This window comes from Chelon labrosus (assembly GCF_963514085.1).
Source record: "Chelon labrosus genome assembly, chromosome: 16".
Classification (NCBI taxonomy): domain Eukaryota; kingdom Metazoa; phylum Chordata; class Actinopteri; order Mugiliformes; family Mugilidae; genus Chelon; species Chelon labrosus.
The window spans coordinates 14,093,870-14,118,449 of NC_140349.1; the positions used below are offsets into that span (position 1 = coordinate 14,093,870).

The window sequence follows — 24,580 nt, forward strand, 5'->3', positions numbered from 1 at the left end:
TAGATGTGTGCTTGGGATTAAAAAGAATTTCTGTTGATTGATGATGTCCATTATGAGCAAATAATCATTGCCAAGAAAAGTGCGTTATAGCTCACTCTGCTTTTGTGGACTCCAACCAGCAACAGTCTCAATTCTTCCCACATTAAACCAAAATATTTACCACTTATTAGAGGGTTGTTAAAATCAGATTAAACACAATCAACATGGCTCACAGAATTATGCGTCTCTACAGGTCAAAGTAAGATAAACACCAATCATAATATTGCATATGCTCATGTGCAAAATGCACATAAAATATTTTATTACTTTGTTTTAGTGTGACATTACATTGAAGAAACTTACCTTTCTTACACTTTGACATAACGCTAAGCTTCAACGTCAACAAATCGTAGCAGTATGTAAAGATTTATTTGTCTAAAATGAACAAATTATGGTAATTTAACAATAATATAATTTAAAATTACACCTACCTGATTATAATTGTATGTATTTTATTTTATTTATTTATTTTTGTTATACACTCTAGTGGAGACTAGACCTTGTCTGCTTCCGATGTGAGAAAGTAAAGCATGTCAGTGCCGCTGGCACCGCAGTCAGCTCTTATTTAATGTCATTTAGCCCTGTCTGAAAATGTGCCCGTGTGAATACAAACACACACACACACACACACACACACACACACACACACACACACACACACACACACACCGTGGAAGCGCAGAGATATTTGGTGCCTTGCAAACTGACCATCAGTAGCAGCTTTCATTGCTTGCATAGTACTTCAGTGTTGACAGGGATTGACACACACACAAACACGGACACACACACACACTCTCTGTCTCACAGACATTCTCATTCTGCTTCAGTGCATCGCCGTCTCTGCTAAGAGAACCGTGACCCTGTTTCCAGGATAGTCTGGTTGCCATAGCAAAGCTTTCCTCTGAATGTTATGGTTTATCCCTTCTCGCCGACTTAGAATTGGGACTCAAATTATACCTGTGTGTGTCTTCACTTAATGAGATCATTGTCTCTGAGCTGGGCTGGAAATGGAGCAGTCCGTCTCCTGTCAGAGAATCCAGGGCTAAACCTCAAACATGTCTCTTGCTCTTCCTTACCTCCCCTCATTCTCCATCATTCTCCGACCCAGATGGATCGGAGATGGATGTTAAATGGTTTATCTTGGGGTGCTTTCCCATCTGTATTTAGTTCTGATTCGGCTATCAATATTTTTCTTACATTGTTGTATTTATGTGTTGTATTGGTTTGGGTTCACAAGTTCGGACGCGCCCTCACCACTACGTTCTTGCATACAGTTTTGTGATTGGTCATAACCTTTATTGCTATTATGTGGTTCATGATCCAGTCTTATGTATATGAACAACATTTTCACTGTGATCAAGCATCTATATGTAGAAACATTCACTTACATATGATGTGAGGGCGTACTGCTGCTAAACACATCTGAAAGAACAGCCTTACTTTATAATCTCCGTGCCTGTAAACATAAGTTGGACATGGTAAATTTCTGCAGGATTTGCGCTTGGCTTCTGTAGAGTCTATTTTTTTTATTGATGTGCATACTTCCATTAGTTTATTTTGGAGCTAAGGCAGGCGAGAGCTTTAACATGTCACTGCAGTGCTGCTCATGTTCTCCTTTCCACTCGTAGTCATTCTCACATGGACGCCGTGCAGTGTTAAGACATTTTCTGTGTCATTTTTTTTTTTTTTTTTACATGGGACTCTGCACAATGTCACATGCTCCTGAGCAGGAGTATGTGACACTGTACGTACCCCTGCAGCTTACAGCAGATCAGCACAAACACAGGCTCTCTGTGTAGTTAAGTCTAATTCCTCTGAAGATGTCTGGTTGCGTTCTTAGTCGCATGTTGCGATTTTTAGCTGTAATGCTGTTTCTGCAGTCCGCCGGCTGATAAGATGGAGCGATGATTTAGAGAAGCAAAACTCACAGTGTTTTTCTTTTTCTGATTCCGATGTGAGCCAGAGTTCGCATAGAATAATATTAGTATATTTTGTGTTGAGAAAGAAGAGATTAATGTTAAAGGAAGAACTTTGTGGAAGTTTGACTGCAGCAACTAGGACTGAAACAAACATATCAGTTAACTGTTCAGTGTAGATTTATATGTCATTATATTTTCCATGTTTCACAGTATATGTAGTTCAACATTAGTGGGTTTTCAGATTAAAAATACACGCTGAAGGCTTCATTGTTTACAGGTATTAAAATGTGTGCTAGGTATTACTAGCATAGAAATCATTTGGTTAGAACAGAGCCAGTGCTGCCATCATGTGGTCAAATGCCACCCCACCCCACCCCACCCCCAGGAATGTTTTTGTGATTGTGTTCACAGATCTATGAACAAGACCACGATAAGCTCAGTCCGTTTCAGCTAGACCCTCTCTTACCTTTATGTCCTGTTGTGCCCTGTCTATATATAACGAGTGCATGTGTTTCACTTTACGCCTTATACATTCCCCTGCACATTGATTACGATGCATTACAGACACAGATGCTTTGGTGCATGTTTATTTCAGAGTTGTGTTGACATGTCTTGAAACTGACTGTTCATTTCTCGACTCCCATCGGATGTTAATATTTTGGCCAGTCATACGCCCTCCTGGTTTCATTCCTGTTTTTGACTCCTCTCCTGAAATGGAGAGAGGATTGAATCTCAGGCCTGGAGTTTCCATGGTAACGCTGCCTGGTACCATGCCTGGTACATGGTGGAGCTGATATCTCTCACTGTGTTTCTATGTGGTGTGTTCCTATGCGTTCCTATGTGCGATTTGCGTTTTGTGCCTCGTTTTATGTCAGGTTGTCGTGGTTTAATGCTGCTAGATGAGGCTTTTGGCTTCAATAGTTCAAAATCAACCCTGATTTAATAATCATAACATGAAGTAACTGAATAAACAGTGAATCCAACTGTTGATTAAACTTAATTGGAGATGTTCATGTGTGACAGTGGATTTTCTGAGCATCTTTTTTTTTTCTGTTCGCTGCTCTATTAATGTTGGAAGCTGGTCTGGACACATCGCCATGGCAACAGCATGCGTGCAGTCTGTTCTCTACAAGGGATTCGCTCTCTCTGTCTCTCCCCCTCTCTCCCCCTCTCTCTCTCTCTCTCTCTCTTTCTTTCTTTCTCTCTCCTGTGTCTTTGCTCTGCCCTTCACCCAGAGACATTTACTCCCGCGGGGTCTGACTAGACAAAAGCAGAAGATGCTAATCATGCTAACAGTGATGCTAATCAATGCTAAGACCCTTGATGCATGACAAATTATTGCTATTGCAGCCACCAAGCAATTAAATCCACTTAATTGTGAATCTGATGCTGTGAATTCATTCAATTCTGTCAGTGTTGTTGTGGAAAAAAAAGTAACAAGGAAGTTAGCATCACCATATTTGTTTCTACATTAATTTTACATACGTAAGAACTTGTTTATTGACATTTTTTATTATGCAAAGAGGGTCTTAGTTTGTCCTGGATCTAACGGTTATCTAGATGATTAGAAGTAGATGGTCTATTACTATCCCACTGAAAGAAAAAGTCTCTCTTAGCACAGTGTAGCTGAACCAGTTTGTCACCCCGCTTCCATCCAGCCGAGCATTTATTTTACTTGCCGCTGACAGATAAAATCTTTAATAACAAGCCAGGGGCGATTATGGCTGCAGCAGCAGCAGCAGGCTGGCAGAGGTCTGCTGATGTCTGTACGTCTGTAAGTTTGTTATTTTTCCATGCTGAGTTTAAATGTTTTATATTCTGGTTTTGATTATGCTTAGTCTCCTAAAGTAAATTCGTCTGCACATTTTGGACCGTACTGCTGCACATTATATGTGTATGTGTACAGATTTTTCTAGCTACTACAAGTATAGTGAGACAGTGGATACTATGGAAAAATAAGCTTTAAATAGTCTATGAGTAACATATATTTATAATATTAATTAACTAAATGTCACATGCCTTAAACTGAAAATAAATAAATGAAATCAGTATTTGGTATGACCTCCTTGCCTTTACAACCTGATGATGTTAATTCCCCTCATTCATTCATTCATTTTAAATCCAGTGACAAAACATCCCAAAATATGTCACTGTCCACACATTCTCAGACTGCTCAGTTTGTGTATGAGACTGAGTGGGAGGGTCAAGGCCTCAGATGGAGGGGTGTGGTTCACCCACGGAGCTGTCACCCTCCCAGTCAACACCCCCCCCCCCTTTGATCATTGCTCCATCATCCTTTGTTCTTTTGTATAAGTGGAGAGAGTGAATACATAAATGTGCTTCACACGTAAATGCAGCAGCATGAAAAGTGTGCTAAGAGGCTGTTGACAATTGTGAATGTGAGTGTAAGAGCGAGGGAGAGGGAGGATGTGAGAGGCCGGAGTTTGTGTGTTGTCAATGATAATGAGTGTAGGTTAGCTGGTCTGGCAGGGACACAGAGAGGCCCTGTTGATATTCCTGGGGTGTCTGTATGTGTGTGCCTCCATTTCTCTCCCATCACACACACACACATTCATAGTCCTGCCTCCGCACTGGCTGCAACACCATGATGTCACCTCCCGTCCGATTGGCTGTGGAGCTGCTAAGAGAAGGAGGAGAGAGGCTGGGAGAGGGAGAGGGAGAGGGAGGGATAGAAGATAGAGAGGAGTGAAAGAAAATGCCGGCACTTGTATGGGTGGAGGGGTTTACGGACAACAATGTGAGGTGTGTGTGCGACCTTAGCCACACTATGAGGCGTGTGTAAGGTGTGTGTATCTGTTTTGGGGCACGGCTTGGAGAAGAGGGGGGGACCCCAATACCACGCCCTCCCAGAAGCATGAGGCGACTTATCTGCCAGCGGATCTGTGACTGTGAGTGCAGGGGTGGACCTGGGTGTGCTGGTGTGTGTGTGTCAGTGATTGTGTGTAAATGTCAGTTCACGGCAGACGACGTATACGCCTGTACACGTCCATGTAACATTTACTGAGGTTGACAAGAGGCTTTTTGATGACACTGAAGAACGGTGCTCATATGTACACACATGCATGCCTGCATGTCATCGATTTTGCATGTTGATTGTGTGTGTGTAGGTGAATTGATGTATGAGTCAAGGTGTAGGGTGGTGGCTTTGGCGCATTTCTCCATGGCTGGTTGTCAGAGCGACTGGAGCGCAACTGCATTCCTATGCCAACAGTTTGATCTCCACAGTTGACTGTGTATGCGTGTGTTGCATATTCTTTTCTACAAGTGTTTCACTGGGAAATGCATTATGCATGCAATGTGTTTCCCAGTGAGATACATTGCTGCAGCATTGTTGCAAGCGTGTCTCAAGTTTCAATGCTAGCTTCCCAGCTAGTGTGATTTCTGCTACTGTGCAGAGCGTGGGGGTTAAGGCTCTGGAGAGTTCTGTCAATCACTGATTGCGGGGTTGGACATTTTGATCATTTGGCCTCTTTGAAGTGATCGTATATATGTGTGGGTTTGCCTTTTTCTTCAAACCAGTGGAGTCTTTGTAATTAGTATTGATTAGTGATTCCTGACATTGCCATCTGTAGACGACAACCTCTGCTTGGTTTGCTTCTAGTCATTCATTTTCTCTCTACCACGCATTGTCAAGCTCTTTATGCTCAACATTAAAGCACCAAATTAAAACCAAGAATGAGTCTTGAAGGTTTAAATGGAAAATAGTTGTAGATATGAAAGCTCATGGCATCTCTCTGTAGGAGTTTTCTGTAAGGATTCTGTACTTCTTAATAGTTTGTTAATGATTTATTTTGCAGGTAACAAATGAATACAATATTTATTCTTTTCTCACCTCAGTGGCATTTGCTAAAAGTGTACTCAGAGTTTCGATGTGGATGCTAACCCTCTGCTTTCTGTCTTCTCCTTACAGACCGCAGTTTTGAAGATGACGACAGTGTGGATGGAAATCGCCCTTCCTCGGCCCAGGCTCCCTTCAAGGTTCCCAAAGTTCCCAAGAAGCCTGCAGAGTCCTCTGCGGCGCGTAGGCCCAGCGCTACTAGTGGCAAGCTAGGTACTTTGATTAATTAAAATTTACACACACACACACTGAATGCAGATGCGCAGTTCATCTGTTGCTACCAAGTTAGGAAAACACATTTCTGTTATAACAAGGTTCATCTGGGCTTGTGGACCGACTAAATTTACCTCCATTGTTTCACATCTAAGACTTAATTCATTATAGGTCAGGTTTTATGGGGTGAGGATGCTGCCAGTAAAGGTTGTCGGGAGTTGATAGAAGCCAAAGACACGGACAAGCACACCACAGTAACAGACTCCTGCTCCATGTCCTGGATGAACTCTGATTCACTCCCATCTAATAATACTCATCAGTCTTCTTCTCTCAGATCTTCCGATTAAAATACTTTATTTCTCTCTTCCTGTGGCCTCCTCCTTTCTGTCTAGTGTCTCTCCTATTTTAGCTGGTTGGGGTATTTTATTTGCTTCCTCTTTGCATATATTGATTTTTCCCGTCTTTCTTCCTGTTGGTAGAAAGCTGCATTCCCACGAACATGCAATAGATTCCTGTTCCCTGCTGATGTATCTGTGTCTGCAGTGACACACACAAACATGCGCACATACACTCGTAGGTGTTTTTACAAGCAAGCAATTTGTCCGAGTCCTAATGCATTGCTCTCCTGGTTGGAAACACAAGACTGTGATCTTTTGTCCCTTGGATCATTACAGTCGTATTGATTGTGGAGCAGCTCCGAGGGCCTGAATCAAGGGCATGTGGGATATTGTTAACTCAAAAAAAAACAAAACTTGTTAAGTTCTGTGTGATTTAGAAGAAGAAAGATTTGTCTTGCCCTTTGTTTCTAACACTGTCTCTGCTCAGCATCTGTAGCATTAGCAGCATGTTAGCAAAGCAGCAGGAGCTCTTGTGGCAGTGACAGGAGGCTTTGAGGCACTATTGAATTTTGGGTTGTCCTAGACACCACTCTCTATAGACACACGGGTGAAACTCAGGAAATTGTGTTTATGTTTGCACAAATATAGTAAACTGTCACCCTATATGGCAGCCCTGCACGGACATACAGATTGATTAACATAGGAGCGTATCTCGTTTCATCAGGAGTGTGAGACAGACGACTGGAAAAACACGACTTGTTGTCAGTTCCTGTTTTTTCTCATGCTATACAAGAATAGTTTCCATGATGGCCCTATTGTGTGCATTTGCATTTAGATGACAGTACGCCCACACACTCTGGCAACACCCTAAAGCAGCACTCAGACAGAAGACAGATATTTCAATTCGCCAATAACTCGCAGCCTTAAAAAAAAACACTGCAACTGCTGAAAAACTCTGGAAATATCAGGACTTCTCCAAAAGGCCAAAGTGTTTTCTTTAAGTTAGCAGTCTTGTACATTTTTTTTTCACTCTACTGGTTAATGATTATGCTTCTACGTTATGATCTCCTAGATCTGTTTACATTAGTAACACCACTTTATTGCAGCTATAACTGCTCACTAAAAACATGCCTTGCAATTTCATATAGCTGCTATAAAAATAATTGGAAATGGCGATGGTGGGCCGTTAGGTTGATTTTGTGGCCATCTGCCACTGTGTTACTACATCTAACCAGCGGGCTACATCGATGTTCCCCATCTCTCTAAGGACCATGTCTAGTTTTGACATGACACATCTTTGTGGTACAGCCTGATATGGAAACCAACCCCAGGGAGAAGTAGAAAGGGATGCATTTCTACTGCCGCTCTCAACTGTCCACGTTTACCGCTACGAGTCAGCCCCGTTTCCTCCTGTGAATGTCTTCTGTCTAGCTTGTCTCACCGTTTTAATACTCTTGTTAACCTCTTGGCTTGCTCTCAGCTCCCTCTTTCTTGCCTCTGTTTCTCTTCCTTGCTCTTTTCTTTGTCTATTCTCTCTCACTTCTCTCCTTGCTTCCCCATGTTGGGAGTTGTAGGAGGTGTGGTCAAGAAAGCTTCCAGCCCCCAGAGAGTTATGATTGACATGCCCATTACTGCCAGGAAGTCTATTAGAAGCAGCCTGCTCCCTCGGACTTAACTCTTTGTAGCATGTGTATGTGTAAAAGGAAGTGGGCCTGTTTTTTGTGAGTTAAACAAGAATCACAAAACCAGCCGGCGTAGAAATCTAACTATTGCCATCCACCTAGAATATCTGATAAACTTTGCAAACAGGGAAATTTCCTAAAAAAATAAAAAATTCTTAAAAAGCGAATTGCGAACTGACTCTGCTCTGATTTTCCAGTGTCCAAGGAAAGTGCCGGGGGAATTGATGAAGAGGATTTTGTTAAAGCCTTTACAGATGTCCCTACCGTCCAGGTAAACGCAGACAAATATACACATTAATCCTGATTCATAATTTAATAACTCTACAGGCCCATTCATACCATTCACATATTTTCCCTACTCCCTCCTCTCTCTCCTGTTTTCCTTTTGCTACGTCTGTGCAGATCTACTCGGCAAGAGATCTAGAGGACAACCTGAATAAGATCCGTGAAATCTGCTCCGATGACAAACACGACTGGGACCAGAGAGCCATCGCTGTCAGTAGATTCCTTCCCCCAGCAGTTGTCTTGTAACATAAAACAAACTATACTAACTGTCCAGGTCATATTTGGTCATGGCTCCTTTTTTCATTTTATTTCTCACAGCTAAAGAAAATCCGATCTTTGCTGGTGGCAGGCGCAGCCACCTACGACTGTTTTTACCAGCACCTACGACTACTAGATGGAGCCTTCAAACTGTCGGCTAAAGACCTGCGCTCACAAGTGGTCCGAGAGGCCTGTGTCACTGTGGCGTGAGTGTCCATTACAGATGTCTATGAAATATTTAGCGTATTATCCAGCTGTCAGGAGTTTATGGCTTCTACGGGTTGAAACGTGGCTTTCTGGGTGTGGACACAGTATAACAAGCACCTGTGTAATAAATGTTTTGCTCTGCGTTTATAACATACTGTACATTTGCTGTCTATTCATTGCAGCTACCTCTCGTCAGTGTTGGGGAATAAATTTGACCACGGAGCAGAAGCCATCGTCCCCGTCCTCTTTAACCTCATCCCCAACTGTGCCAAAGTTATGGCCACTTCTGGCGTCTCGGCCATCCGCATTATAATACGGGTGGGTTTTTACAGCCGCTCGCGTAAATACTTCCAGCAGCTTTGTTAATACTGTTTCCCATCTTTGACTCAATGCTCCCTGTCTTCTCCGCAGCACACACACGTCCCCAGGCTCATCCCCCTGATCACCAGTAACTGCACATCCAAGTCTGTGGCTGTAAGAAGGTGAGATTAAAAAAAGGCAAACTTGACACTCTCAAAAGCTGAGAATGACAACGAACAGTTCTCATATAATTAACAGCTATAAGATCATGACATTACTGTTATTGTGCCGTAATGTTTGTGATAACGAGAATGATAAAAGAAATGTGTACCCCCAGGCGCTGTTATGATTTCTTGGACCTTCTGCTACAGGAATGGCAAACCCACTCTTTAGAAAGGTGAGGGCTGATATCAACATGTTTAGAGCAGAACTGTGCTCAGCGTCGCCGTCTCTTTGGTTACAAAAGATGCTCACATTGATGCTTTATGTGCCTTTCAGACACACTGCAGTTCTGGTTGAGAGCATCAAGAAGGGAATTCGAGATGCCGACTCGGAGGCCAGAGTGGAGGCCCGAAAGTAAGACGCACAGCATTTCTGAAAACGATATTATGCGAAAGATAAATTCCTCACCAACCTCCTTTTTCCTTTATGAATCCCTTGATCCCTTTCTTTTATTTCGTCCCTCTTTTATCCTGCCTTTGACATCTTTTTTTCCCTTGTCTTCTGTGTCTTTCAGGGCCTACTGGGGTCTGAGGAACCACTTCCCATCAGAAACAGACGCTCTCTACAACTCCTTAGAGCCGTCGTACCAGAAGACACTTCAGTCCTGCTTGAAGAGCTCTGGCAGCGTCGCCTCACTTCCCCAGAGTGACCGCTCCTCATCTTCCTCTCAAGAGAGCCTCAAGTAATGAACGCTCTGCACTGTTCCTCCAGGGTTCACTTTAGACCTCGAGGTCGACTTTAAGAATACATTTAAGTCCTAAAACTGGAAGTTAGAGTCATTTAAACGGGAGCTAAGTTAACTGATAGCACATCTTTTTCAGATACTGTTTCCCAAATTGGATGAAATTTCTCATCTGCTCATTCATCTTAAGAAAGAAAAAGATAATAACCTCATCTAGTAGTGTTAAAAATTCATTTGTAAAAGGTTATACAGTTCATTATATCTTGAGTCTATCTTGAGTATTTAGAGTTGTCATTCTTTTGCCTCGTTTGGATTGTCCTTCACTGGCAAATGTAAGACCTCACCAAGATGAAATTGAAGCTGCAGAAAATGGAAAGATGTGCTTTCTTTTTTCAACATATCTTCTTATAGACATGCTCTCAGTGAATACGGCTTCATTGTGGAAGCATACATTCTAAAAAGCAGTTGCCAAAGGTCCGAATAAGCAGCACTATTAGATATATGTGTACACCGATCAGCCACAACATTAAACCCAGCGTCCTAATATTGTGTCGGTCTCCCTTGTGCCTCCAAAACATAATTCCGCTACAAAATGAGGTTGTTGTTGTTGTGTAATGTTGTGACCTTTTTTTTTTCTCCTCTCTTTCACCAGTCGGCCTCTGTCTACTAAATGGTCTGCAGCCCCAGGGCGAGGTGAGTCGAGCACACTCGCATACACAAGCACACATAAACATTCAAGCTTTCTCCGACACAGTACGTCGCTCCTCTAAAGACGCACAAACACTGAGACCAACAACAGTCCCTAGAGGATAATTTCCCATCATTCTCATTCACATCTGCCCGTGTCCAGCCCTGGACAGTCACCTCTTCTTATTTTTTTTTATGTTACCACACAAGTGTTTGTGTTTTTCTGTAAGGTATCAGTATTGTGTACGTGTAGTATGGTGCCTGCATGTGATTGTGATGTGTGTGTGTGTATATATATCCAATCACCTCCCATCCCTCCTCCCTCCACTCCTCCTGCTCCTCCTCCTGTCCTATTAGTCCCTGCGGGTTCAAAGGGTAGGGTGTCATCGGTCTCCCTGCAGCGTTCCCGTAGCGACGTGGATGTAAATGCGGCAGCAGTTGCTAAGCACCGGCACGTCGGACAAACTGCTGCAGCGAGCCGTCTGCCCCCTGGCTCCTACTCCTCACTGGGTAAGGGCCCTGTCAGTCAAGTTAGATGACTAATCAGACAGTCAGGTAGAGTCTCTGCTTAATTTCCTGCTGACCACAAGCTAGGGAGTCCTCCCAGAGCAGAGCAGAGCAGAGGCAGTGCTTCCAAAGTAAGAAGAAGGTCCTCTATAAACAATAAGGTCAACCTAGACACTCACACCTCAGCGCTTGTGCTGGCCTTTCTCCTGTCCTATCCTGTTGCCTGCTCCTTCACCTGTTTATGTGTTTTTGTGTGGGTATTCTCTGCATGTTCCGTAGATGTATGTCATCCTCTGTCAGTTTATTTCTCTGTCTATCTCTACGTCTGCATGGTTCTTCTATAAAGCAGATGTTCTGTTATTAATGCACACTGTGCTCCTTTCTTCTCTCGTTTCTCTTCTATCTGCCTTTTTTCTCTTCTCTGTTTTACACTTCCTTATTTTCTTTTTCTGCTTTTGTTTCCCTTTTCTTTACACTTTCTGTTCTCAATCTTATTTTCCTTTCTGTTTTACGTTATTAATTTTTCCCTCCCTGGGTCCCTTTTCCTTTCATATCGTTTCCGTAAACTTTTTGTTATGTTTTGTTGTTTTCTGTCATTTCTTTTCCTCGACACCCTATCTCTCTCTCTCTCTCGGCTACTAAAGATGATGCCTCTGATAAAACGGATGGTAAGATCATCTCACTCTGCTTCCTCCCTTTTTCCCCTCTCCTCACTTCATCCCACTCCATGTTGTGACAGCGTGTGGCCACAGCGCCCCCTGCTGTCAGACATTAATTCACCACCTCATCACATCATGGATCAAATATTAACGCATCTAAAATCATCTTCTGCTTTGCTGCAGTTTAGTCTTGAGTTTAATATGAAAGTGGTCTATTACTGAAGTTTCAGAAGGATGTTCATGACGTATTGATTTGCTATGATACACTTAGTAGATGTAATGTTATGTTGAAATATGCTCCCTCTTTGTCTGTCTGTAGGAGCGAGATCAGACAATGGTAAGAGTGTGGCTAGGTGGATGTTTGTGGGCTTACTTTAGGGATGCTGTAGTTTCCAAATTTCCCTTGAATTTCTGTATTTTCTATACCAGATCCAACATTTGATTGTTTGATTGTGTTTTAGTCGTGCTTATGATCAAGTATTTTGATAGAAGTCTGGCTTCACATGTAGTGAAGTGAATGCTGCATTTTGAATCGAAGCAATTTATTGATTGGTGGGAGATTCATTTATCCAACGAATAATCAAGAAAATAATAACTCATTGACTTTCAAATGCTGCAAATGGCTTCTAGTTGTATTAATTCCTTTAAATGCCTAGACTTGTTTCTAATCCACTGAAGCATCCCTGGTGTATTTATCTGTGTTAGTACCTGGCTGAATGCGAACGCTTAGTTTAGGATCAGCCCGTTCAGCAGCTTCCGGCATTAGTGGCATTTCTTCGGCTTTGGTGCTTCTTAGTCTCTGGGCTTCATTCAGCTGCAAACATTCAGTGGCTAGATGTAATAGCACAGCTGTGTATTGTTTGTATTCATGGTTATCCCATCACTCTCCTGCAGGCCGTGTACGTACCAAGCAGCCCTTGTCTACTGCCAGCAGCGTGTCGAGCCAGGTGGACTCACGAGGACGCAGCCGCACCAAGTTGGTCTCCCAGTCTCAACGTATGTACCCCCTCTCTCCAACCAAACACATTCTGGTTGTCGAGTCCACTCGCAAGATTACAGACACAAATCCACAACAGAACTGTTGTGTGTGAGCTTGTGGGAGTGGTCGTGGTTACTCAAGCTCTTATTGTGGAGAGTCTTAACTTGTTGCCTTCACGGTGACGATAAGCTCCATGTGAATGTTTTTGTGCCTTCAGGTTCCGACGAATCCGATTGCACACCAGGTACTCCGCTTGTGTGTCAGAGTCAGAGTGTGCTCGTCTTTCTGTGTATCACAGTGGGAATGGTGACCCACCTGCTATTGCTCTCATTCCGATCAAGGTGTTTTGTGTCGAGAGGAGTGAGTGTGTGTTAATGTGTGTGTTTTGTTCTCTGCATGCTGTGTTTTTTTTTTTCACTGAGGATGGTGTGGTGGGCAGTTAATTTCTGCTGCTCCAGCCTGGCTCTGGCTATCACTGATGTCGCAGAAGATATTTCAACATATGAAAAGCATAACACGAGCTACTTAGCTTTATGTTGCAACACATAAACCAGATGTGTGTGCACATGCTCTCCAAGACTTACTGCTAATTTGCTGCTTGAGGCCGGCATGGAAACCACTTTTAAAAGTGGACAGTGATTGGGTCACAACCCAGTGCACTATAAAACCTATTCAGATGGCAGACCAAATCTGATGACAAGAGATTAACAGGAGGAAGAGAGGCAATGGGTGTGTGTGTGTGTGAGTGAGAGAGTGTGTGTGTGTTGATATTTTTGAACATAATTACTTTCAAAGTTTTTTTTTCCTCATTGTGACCAGGCCTATGTCTTTCATATGCCGTGCCAGTTGTCCCAACATGCACTGCTTATCCCAGGCTTACCATCTGCAGCTGGTTTAGTGCGTGCGTTTGTTTTAGCTACATTTCAGTACTTGTATTTAATTACTGGATATAGTGCTTTCGCTACGTCTTCATTCTTGGTGTGGACACCAGGATGCGCTTCCATCGTTCTGTTTCCTGACTCCCATGATTCCTTTTTTTTTTTTTTTTGCACTAATGCCCATAATTCATCTGGTTTAACCTGCTGTTCCTTCCCCCCTCACCTCTGCTTTCCCCCGTTCTCCCAACCAATGGGCTTAATTGCTCAGGATCTCAGTCTGCTACCCCTGTTGGTGGTAAGATTACAACGCTACTTCTTTTTACCCCTGCTCTCTTTAGCTTTACTGCCTTTCCTATGTTTTCCAGACTTCCTGCTGTTCACGTGCACGCAGAAAAAAAAGTCACTTAATGCTCCTCCAACTTTGGCTAAGGCATGCTGGGATTTGTAGTCACAGATTCATGACATGGCTGTTCTGTGCTCATGCTAAAAACACTGCTTTGGGATCTTCATGTTTCTGCACTTCTATGTGTGCCTGCATTTAGCCAAGAGGTTAAGAAGCCCATTTATACCCTTGTATAAAGGATGTTTAGATCCCAATCAAGTCGTTCTGATAAGTTTGATTTGTTTAACAACTTATCAAGAGTTGAGAGTAGAAAGGAAGAAAGAAAAGTTCAGAAACAAAATCTACAAAAAATGTGTGAGAGTTATGAGATACTGTATATCTGTAAAGTTACATATGGCGATCAGGCATCCCTCAAAGTGTAAACACACTATACAACAATTTAGCTCTGCTTTTGTCATTTACATGTGTTTTATTTAGCTCTAAGTACTAGAACATAGACTTATGTGACTTATGTTGAGTGTGCGTATGTTGGTTTCGGTGAGTTTTTGTCTGTCACTGAGAGAAAGAGAGAGTCTGGTCTGCGTGATGAAATCAATTCAAGTCCACCCTTCGTGTGTCGAGCACTGGAGCTTGTTCCCCAGTCGTCTGTTCATACACATAACATCCAGCACTGCAGAGCAGCTTCTCCTCAACTGTTAGTGTTCAGGCTACACGATAATGTGAGTCATAGTAGAATAAGACACACGGTGGGGTTAGCGCTTGGAGATAGGATACCATGGGGAAGAGAAACTGAGACTGTTTTCCAATTTTATATCTTAATATTGACAAAAAAAACCCTCATATTATTAGTAATAAACTGTATCTTCAAATAGACAGAAGCACTGTCTGTGAATTTATTGTTTGCTTCATTTATTTTGCTGTAATGTAAATGTACAAACAGGTTACTTTAAATGTCAGCTCCCTGTTGGTTGTAGCTCTCCTAGCCCCAAATATCCTCTTTCCAACGACATCAAACTCTGGTCTGCCCCTAAGTTCAATCTATCCTTAATATTCATTCTGTGATATACATGATCAAAATGTGTTCAGTAACTAGTGCCACTAAGGGCTGTAGCACCTGCCTTTGTCTGGTGTATGTTAGTCACCATAAGATTGTCACACCAGAGGAGTCTCTGCAACGTCAACGAAGCTCTGACTGTTTGTGTTTTCTTCTCCTCTTCTTCTCTGTGAAGCTGGCAGTCGGAGCGGCTCCCCGGGTCGAGTGCTGACGAGTACGGCCCTGAGCACCATGAGCTCAGGGGCCCACAGGGTGCTGGCTGGAGCCGGCGGGGACGGACACAGACGCAGCCGCATCCCCCGCAGCCAGGGTTGCTCCAGAGACTCTTCCCCCACACGTCTGTCTGTTGGTGGGTACTTAAGTTTGAACAAACAAAATTCTCTTTCTTTTTTTATGAAGGTTCCTGTATCAGATGTAACACCTCTCATATGATATCTTCTACAAGTTCAGAGAATCAGTGACTCTTTGCTTTGGACACCGTGACTCCCTCTAAGATTTGTTCTCAACTCAGATTTCTCTCCTCCTGCTCCCTGTCCACCCTTTCTTCCTCTGCTCCTCTCCCTGTTCGTCTCCTACCTCCCTTCCCCTGCTGGTTGTGTCCTCTAGCTCCTTCAAGCATTAGTTCCATCTACAACGGAGCAAGCAGAGGAGGTAAGCCTCCGACGTCAACCAGACCACTGCGTTGTACATCTCGAATCTCTTTTCATCCTCATCTTTAAATCAGTCCCCCGATTCCTCATTCGTAGTCTCGATTCTCCATCCCGGTCCCTCCACCAGGCTGCATCCCGTTGCCTCAGCTTCGTAGAGTCCATCTCTCTAACTTGTCTCTGACTTATGGCTGTGTTCTTATGGTGTTGGGTGCCTACGATCATCAGATCTCCTCGCATCATGAATGCACCTTCTCTCTCACTCTACTAACCTGTCGTTAGTGGCTGATAAACATTCCTCCTCGCAGGATTATCAAAGCTTGGTCGCTACTTCGTAGCTCTCTGGTAGGCCGTGATTAACGGTGATTGGCTGGGTAGACGCTGAAGCCGGTGAACAGGGCAATGAGCGGTGAAGCTGAATGCAGTGCTACTGAATGAAACGCAGCTCCTCCCCTCACACACCCCCTCGATCGCTGAATCTGCCTCTAATCACTTTCTCTTCTATTGTGTATGTTTGTGTGTGTGGAAGAAGAGTGAGTGGATCTGTGAATATCAGACTGTTGAGTCCAGAGGTCCTGTGCTGCTTTTGGGTGCATCTCATCTAAACCCAAAACAATTAGATAAATCTGAGACAAAATAAGAGTAAAGTAGTAAGGCTGTTACAAACAAATACGTAATCCTTTATTTACTTAACACAAAATAATAAACATTAATTCTACCATCAATATTTCAACATTTTATTCAAAATTGTTCTCACAACACGTTTTCATTTCCATTAAGCCATCTTCTACTTAATGTTAAAATCCATCACTAACTATTTATTCACTGTAGATCTAAATAGGAAAGGTGTGTTTGCTATATTTACCCATTTATTTTCTAGGGTTGACTGTCTGTGATTTTACTTTAATGACATGTGCTGGCTGTAAATGGAAATGCAGCTATATAATTTATCTCCTCTAAGTTGCTTACACCCACTAAGAGTGTAACATTGATGGATGTCTACATTATTTAGTTTTATAGATCACAGCGTGCTGACACAAGCTGCTTGCAACTTGCATAAGGAATTGAAAGCAGCGCTGCCACACCAGAGCCAGAGTCTTTGTTGATGTCTTGTCAGAAGCACAGCAGACAAACAATCAGACCGAACTCTGTAATAGTCCAAATACTGACGCTGCTGTCTCGTTTTGAGGTTGTAATGACGGCGGATCTTCTCCGCTGAGATGCTAGTGTGTAGTGGTTGTGCTGCTATAGCAGGTCTATTCAAAGGATCAGACGTAATGGGTTTCTGAATGTTAATCGGGTTCAGTCATTCTCCAGCATGCCTGGCAGTGCCAGATATAATTGGTGTCGTCTCGTTTTTGCATGAAAATTTTAAAGATGTTTCCAAAATCAGTTGAGATGCTCCCTCAGGGGCCAGTACACCTGTGCTCAAGTTTTTTTCATGTGTTTGTCACTTTTGCCTGGTCTGTCTGTTATTTATGTCTTTATCCATGTACCTTCCCCTTTTGACTCCTGCTCATCTTTGTCTTTCTTCTTTGTCCGTCTGTTGTCCTCTTTGTTTTCTTACTACCACCTTTCCTCCCTCTGCTTTCCCTCGTTTCCCCCTCCTCTTTCCCCCCCGCCCCGCGATGTTCGGTTGTAACCCGGGCGACGTTAGCTCGGGGCAGTCGTATCCCTCGGCCCAGTATGAGTCAGGGCTGCAGCAGAGAGGCCAGCAGGGAGAGCAGCCGGGACACCAGCCCCGTACGCTCCTTCACACCTCTTGGTGAGTAGCAGTAGTGGACAGATACCCAAGAGGGATGGATGAGTAGTAAAATCAGAAGGAGTAAGAAATCACAGACGAAGAGATGATGCCTTTCTTTTACGCATGAAGTTACTCTTTGCTTCTTATTTTGAGATTTTATATAATCTATCTAACATAGAACAAGTAAAACGGATTAACTTCCAAGTAGTAGAAAAGCAACAATCACTTACACATGTTGACATGTTTTTCAGCCTTTCTTTCTAGTCTCACACGCTGCTCGATCAGTGTGTGGTTGATGCGTGTGTAGTCTCGTGTGTGCGAGCGTAAAACTTTGTGTGTGTGTGTGTGTTTGTTTTAATCTTGGTTGCAGCAACGCGGAGCTACTCTCGCTCCACTGGAGCTCTCCACACACCTGACGCTTTTGGGGCTGCAGGTGAAGGCTGAGTACATCTATTTCTACGTACCTCACCGACCCACCCACCCACTTCGCTTGATTTTTATTTTTTTGTTTGTTCGATTTCTTTTTGTTTCCTTCAGTGCCGGTCATTTTTCTTCTGTATCTTACCAGCCTGTTTATTTTCTTGTCCATCAGCCTAAGTCTTTTTTTTTTGTTGTTGTTTTATACATTCCGCTCCAGGATGTCGAACCCCTCCGGTGGAATCGCATGCTTCCCCCCGTTACGTTGCCAGTTCAATAACCATTCTGCATTGTTTTCTTTATTTAGCCCTGTGCCCTCTCTGCAGAGACACCCTCATGCTCTCAATGTCAATCATACTTTATCCCCCCCAGTGGCAATGTCACCTAACACGTCATCACATCAACTTACAGGGTTGGGAATATGTGTGAGTTGCATAAATGTCAGAGCGTGGATGTTGATGAGAGTGGGATGACTTGGATTGTGGATCGACCGTGGACAAGTGAGAGACGACTTTATGAGTGGGGGAGAGAGTTCTGAGAATTTTTGTTAATGTGTTGTTGTTTTTTTTCTTCTTCCTTTCTTTCCATCCATCCTTTCTTTGCAACTCTGTCTCTCGTGGCCTGCAGGAACTGGTCTTGGCATCAGTCAGTCTAGTCGTCTCTCTTCTTCAGTCAGCGCCATGAGGGTCCTGAACACAGGCTCGGACGTAGAAGAGGCTCTCGCAGACGCGCTGGTATGAAAACTTGCCCAAAAAAACACCAAAATTCACAAACCAACTCAGTGATTATTCCTGTAAGCTGTCACCATGTGCAGCTCACATCTCCTAGAGTGTGTGTCTGTGTGTTAACTAAACCCTGGTTCTACCTCTGTTTAACGCCGTCAGCTGTTGGGAGACATGAGATCAAAGGTCAGCTCCTCCTCCTGCCTCTTACCTGTGTGTCGTGTGTGTGTTTAGCTGTCAAGTCAGTGCATGCTTTCTTCCCGTCTTTTTTTTTTTTTAATTTACTTTTACTACTCGCACTTTTTATTTCAGTTTAATTTCATCTCCTTTCCGTTCTTCTCGCAGAAGAAGCCCGCACGGCGGCGGTATGAGAACTACAGCATGTATTCTGATGACGACGCCAACAGTGACGCGTCCAGCGCCTGCTCGGAGAGATCATACAGCTCCAGGAACGGGGGAGCCATTCCCACCTACATGAGGCAAACAGAAGATGTAGCTGAGGTTTGCACCAATAGCAGAAGTCTCTGTGAACAACTATTGATTTTTATTTACTTTCACGAGATCAACCATGTCTGTCTTTCCTGATTTGGCTTGCACAGTAATATGAGTGAAATTAGTGCTATCGATGTAGAGATTTGACCAGTAGGATGTATACAGACTTTGATTTTAGTCCTAGTTTGGAAAGCTTTTTAAGTCAAACTAAATATTTCTCACGAGCCTGTATAAAGACTCAACACTTGTGTCTGTATTTGCGGTTCTTTCCAGGTGCTCAACCGTTGTGCCAGCGCCAACTGGTCAGAGAGGAAGGAGGGACTTTTGGGTCTACAGGCACTGCTCAAGAACCAACGCACTCTCAGGTCAGTCACAGAACTATTGAGAGTGTTTTTAAAGAATAAACTGATTGCTGACCTTCGTCTAACTGCGGCTGTTGTGTCTACAGTCGGGTCGAGTTGAAGAGGCTGTGTGAGATCTTCACCAGGATGTTTGCCGACCCTCACAGTAAGGTATGGGTGCATGCAGTGCAAGTATTCACACACACACCACTCCTTTACTATACCACGGCACAAAATTCATTATTCACCCACTTTGGTTTTTGCTTTGGTTTCAATTACTTTGTTTATCCCACCATCCTTCACTGTACCGGATTCTGCCAAAAAAAAAAAAAACATGGACAATGTTACATCTCGTTAAGACACACACGTCAGCAGTCACGGATAATATTCTCAATAAATTTAAAGACAAAGACGGGATAAACTGGACAAAATATATTCTCCAAAGGACATACACCACCAAACATAAACACAGGCATGTAGAGCGTGCAACGGACTGTTTTCTAACGGCATGCCGCACCTGACTGAGCTCACGTTCTCCGCCGTCCTGTGGCATTGGTCTGTCACTGCTCGGCAGCCGACCTGCTGCTGCGCTCTTTGCATTCGCTGCCACCACCCCCCCCTTCTCCTACTCCTCCCTACCTGTAGTCTGAAGCGACAACACTGACCGCTCGTACACTCAAACGCACCAACACAGATATCTGGGCTGCCAGCTCTCCTCTCTGACTAACCAGCTGCGGTTCGCCCTCTCTAACTCCGCAACTCTTACTTCGGCGTTTTGAGTGCTCCGTCGCCTCACACATGTCGTAAGGTGTGTGTGAGCGTCTCCCCTTCCCCCTCGTTTGACGTTTGACGTTTGACGATTTGATGAATTTCAGCGAGACTCCGGCAGGGTGTACGGCACGGCAGAATCCGGTATAAGCTCAGCCTCCTTCAAGGTACTGCATCTCCCCATGTATCTCCTCTCCTGCCTTCATCTATCTGTGTCACAACCTTTTGTTATTCCCTATCTCCCATGTTTCTCATTTCATTTCTTTTATTTATTCCTGTGAACAAAATATATCAAATTCTCTTACTCTGCTTCTTACCTGGTCAAAGATACTTTACCTGGTTGCAAATATTGTGTTGAAAGTCAAGATTTCAATCTCTCAGTCTTGAGTACGTGATTTGTCAGGATGCTAACAGATATGTGTCTCTCTCTTTCCCATGCCACCCCACCCTGGAACTCTCTGTAGAGAGTAAGTTTGCCCAGCCAGTGTTACAATGTTTGGATGAAAGCCTGCTTCATTGATCTTATTGGGTGATCAGTTACCAAGGCAACAACATAACACTCACTAACCTGCCTCATGTAGTGATGGCCGTAACTCCACTGTCCTGCTGACATCAGTTGCTGGCACATAGAGACGGTCACCACACAGCTTGATTGGGGTTGAATTCTTGTCACGTCTTCTAATATTAATATTATTGTTATGGGTGATTTAAGTCTGATTGGCAGTTACGAATGGAAGTGGGCTGCAACAATAATGTGCGATTAACCACTAACTTCACAATGGGAGCTAATTCATTAAAACACTTCAGATGTATGGGTACATGTGTGCATGCAGATGTGTGTGTGTGTGTATGTGTGTGCATGAAACATTGTTGTGAGTGTCGACGATGACGAATGTAGTTTCTGTGTGTAACCTAAACCTTGTGTGTGTTTAGGTGTTCAGTATGTTCCTGGAGACACTGGTAGATTTCATCCTGGTCCATAAGGAAGACCTGCAGGACTGGTTGTTTGTCCTGCTCACACAACTGCTGAAGAAGATGGGAGCAGACCTGCTGGGCTCCGTACAGGCCAAAGTTCAGAGGGCCCTGGACATCACACGGTGGGCATCACACTCGCACACAGACTGACGACTTTGTTCTAGGCATATTAAGTGCAACTCTGAAGTTTTTGCGCCCATCAGAAATTCTAAATTTCTGCATAAACACCCCTCAAACATCAGCAGATTTTCACACAAGTCCTGGAAGTAGCCACTGACAACCCAATCAAACAGATGAAACAGAAGTATTATACTTGTGTATTAGTTTATTCAAGAAAAAGAGCGTCTGATTGACAAATGTAAGTGCACCTCTAGGATTATAAGTTCATTTCAAGTTTAGAAGTGTTTCTAGTTGGTGTAATGAAACTCAGGTGTCGTTCAGTACCTTGTTTTGTCTAAAAAAAAAAAATAAAATAAAAAATCAGGCATTTGTCACAGTCTGATCTTCCTGACACGCGCTAGCAGAAGTGCATGATGGCACGTACAAAGGAGGTTTCAGAGGACCTCAGAAAAAGAGTTGTTGTTGCTCATCCGCCTGGGAAAGGTTACAAAACCATCCCTAAAGAGTCTGACATCCACAAATCCACAGTCAGACTAATTGCGAACAAATGGAGGAGATTTAAGACGACTGTTACCCTCCACAGGTGTGGTCAACCAACAAAGATCACTCAAAAAGCAAAATGCAGAATTGTCTGAGACGTCACAAAAAGGAACCCAGGGTAACTTCTAAGCAACTAAAGGTCTCTCTCACACTGGTTAATGTCAGTGTTTATGAATCCACCATCAGATGAAGGAGAGAGAACTCCCTGCGCTTGTCTGGGCACTGAGAGACGCACATGAGGAAATGTGACCAGCACAAGCATAAACTTAGCTAGCTGCGCTCCACATGGCTAAAAAAGGGAACGTGTTCATATGCCAGTCAGCACGGCAGCACAATACTAAGATGCCACATCATTAGACACGTTTTATTCTCAGCACTACTGTACATTGTGATTCGTTTTACAGGAGAACAAGTCACCTGTTGAAAATCCTTACCCCTGTCTATCTATGAGATGTGTGTCAAGTACACATGAAGTAAAACATGAATGTATTCTTCATCTTGCAGAGAGTCTTTCCCCAATGACCTTCAGTTTACTATTCTCATGAGGTTCACTGTGGACCAGACACAGACGCCCAACCTCAAGGTAAATGACAAAAGCAATGTAACGTGTGTGTGTTTGTCTGTGAGTGAGAGAGCAGAGTGTGTAACGGTCCGAGCAAGCGAGTGGGCAGGAAGCATGCACATCAAGCTGGAAATTCAGGGAGGGTGTAACCATGGTAACTGCTTTGCTGATAGAATCCCATTGCCTGCACGTGACGGCGCTGCGTCCCAAAACACCGAACCCTGGGCTGTGACTGGATAGCGATTGATCGAGCCGCTAAACTGGTTTCCTTCAAGCTTTCCTCCTGAAACTCCTTGTCCATCCTCACCTAGCCTGACCCCGTTCTGTTGTCTCATCGCTTTCATCTATTTCATTCCTCACTTTCCTTACCCTTTTATTTTTCTAACTCTTTCCCTCGTCCCACAAACTTTCCTGCCTGCTCTCCAACCCCGCTCCCCCCTGCTCTCCCTTCCCTCTAGACTTGGGCATGATGTTACACACAGTACACCTTTCTGCAACTAATATTCATTAAGACTAATCTCCCCTATCAGTATAGGTTTAGTGACTGGGTGAAACGTCCCAACATCTTTCTGCTGTTAGTTATATATTTAGAGGTAGCTTGCTGCCACCATATATCCTTTCGTGTCTGCAGTATTAAAAAAATCTATGAAATGTTGTTTATTAGGAAGTGGCTGCTTACAGATTAGTTACAAAACTCCTACTCTGCGGCCTGAAAACTCAAAATTGTTGGGATGCAACATAATCCCATTTATATCAGGTATCAGCAATGTTAGCAAAATAATACAGTCCAAGTCCCATTGTCGCCAAACCCTAGTTCCCTGTCCTGTAGCTCCTCCACCCTCCCTGCTGCCTGCCCCCTCTTCCTTCCCCTCTCTTGTCTCCCTGTCTCTCTCCGTTGATTGATACGGTGCTTCTCCTCTCTCTCTCTGAAGCCTGTACGGAGCTCGTGTTGCGGGCGAGGGCGAGGCAGGGGAGGGTCCGGGGTAAAATTGTTCCCCCCCAGAGCGCGGCGCCACGCCTGCTCTCTAGACGAGCAGGCCGCAGCCTGGAGCCAGTCCTCCCAGGTCAGTGCGCTCCGGGGGGAGCAATTATATGGCGCGCGCGATGCTGCTAAGTGATTTGGAGGAAGTTCTGGTCCTTGAGGTGCATATGTAGAGAGACGGAGAAGGAGTGAAGTAGAGGAAAACAAGGCAGGGGTCAGGTGTGGCGTTTCAGAGCCTGTGGTGAATGTTTGCGTTGATTGGTTCCTTTGTATTGTCATTTGCCATCACTTTTATGTTGATGGATTTGTTTGCCTACAATGTAAAGCATGACCATGAATGCACTTTGATATTTTCTCACCGATTCATCGGATCATTTGATTTTTCAGACCTGCAGGAGATGCACAGTCTGCTGCAGTACAGGCTGACTGAGGTCATTGGTGTTCATCTGTGCGTGTGTGTTTTTTGATATGACTGAATTTGTGTTTCTGGAGGTGAATATCATCCATGCACTTGCTGTCGGTCGATTTACTAATGGGTTGTAAACGTGTGCGTTTGCATTGCAGGTGAAGGTGGCTATCCTGAAGTACATCGAGACACTAACGTTACAGATGGAAGCTCCGGACTTTGTGAACTCCAGTGAGACTCGGCTGGCTGTCTCTCGCATCATCACCTGGACGACTGAACCCAAGAGCTCTGATGTCAGAAAGGTATGGACACACATATGTGTGTTTTCTGTACTTTATGTCTGTACTCTAGATGATCATGTTGGAAAGTTGAATGTTCAGATGAGACAATGGTGAAAATCAAGGAGAGGCTTTAAACCTCTGCCAACAGGTGTTCAACTTGTGCCAAAGTCCGTCTGTCTGCTTGGCGCGTTACAGACCGCGTGACAATGCCGTCATATAAAATCTGGTATAATTGCATGCGATAGTCTATTTGAAATACTTATTTGAAGTTTATCAGATTGATATAATGACTGGGTTGTTAATCCAGAGGCTTCACTATAAATCTAACAAATTTGAGAGATGAGAACAAGTCACGTCATCCTTCTGCACAAGTTTTTCGTCTTTCCCAGAGTCAAACCAAGTTGTTGTTTATGTTTTTGTTTCCTCTTCCTATCCCTCTCATTGAAAAACTTTATTCTAAAATGAAACATGA

The 24,580-nt window shown here is 43.7% G+C and overlaps 1 protein-coding gene across 16 annotated transcripts in view; it reads left to right on the forward strand.

Moving 5' to 3' along the window:
- The window catches only part of clasp2 (cytoplasmic linker associated protein 2), a 50,015-nt gene that overhangs the window by 17,819 nt on the left and 7,616 nt on the right, over nt 1-24,580 (forward strand). For 2 of the 16 annotated variants that reach the window (XM_084563156.1, XM_084563157.1), the window contains 26 exons: nt 5,890-6,030; nt 8,248-8,321; nt 8,453-8,545; nt 8,654-8,799; nt 8,983-9,118; nt 9,212-9,282; nt 9,438-9,497; nt 9,599-9,676; nt 9,837-10,004; nt 10,657-10,697; nt 11,049-11,201; nt 12,177-12,194; nt 12,752-12,853; nt 13,054-13,080; nt 15,287-15,460; nt 15,718-15,762; nt 17,416-17,523; nt 17,873-17,935; nt 18,547-18,653; nt 18,804-18,827; nt 18,987-19,142; nt 19,407-19,498; nt 19,582-19,645; nt 21,176-21,339; nt 22,382-22,460; nt 23,986-24,129. In XM_084563156.1, coding sequence (XP_084419282.1) covers nt 5,890-6,030; nt 8,248-8,321; nt 8,453-8,545; nt 8,654-8,799; nt 8,983-9,118; nt 9,212-9,282; nt 9,438-9,497; nt 9,599-9,676; nt 9,837-10,004; nt 10,657-10,697; nt 11,049-11,201; nt 12,177-12,194; nt 12,752-12,853; nt 13,054-13,080; nt 15,287-15,460; nt 15,718-15,762; nt 17,416-17,523; nt 17,873-17,935; nt 18,547-18,653; nt 18,804-18,827; nt 18,987-19,142; nt 19,407-19,498; nt 19,582-19,645; nt 21,176-21,339; nt 22,382-22,460; nt 23,986-24,129 — 2,528 coding nt within the window. Of the gene's footprint in view, nt 1-5,889; nt 6,031-8,247; nt 8,322-8,452; nt 8,546-8,653; nt 8,800-8,982; nt 9,119-9,211; nt 9,283-9,437; nt 9,498-9,598; nt 9,677-9,836; nt 10,005-10,656; nt 10,698-11,048; nt 11,202-12,176; nt 12,195-12,751; nt 12,854-13,053; nt 13,081-15,286; nt 15,461-15,717; nt 15,763-17,415; nt 17,524-17,872; nt 17,936-18,546; nt 18,654-18,803; nt 18,828-18,986; nt 19,143-19,406; nt 19,499-19,581; nt 19,646-20,349; nt 20,410-21,175; nt 21,340-22,381; nt 22,461-23,985; nt 24,130-24,580 lie in introns of all 16 variants that reach the window. The other 14 variants (XM_084563162.1, XM_084563164.1, XM_084563168.1 and 11 more) reach the window with 14 other exon arrangements.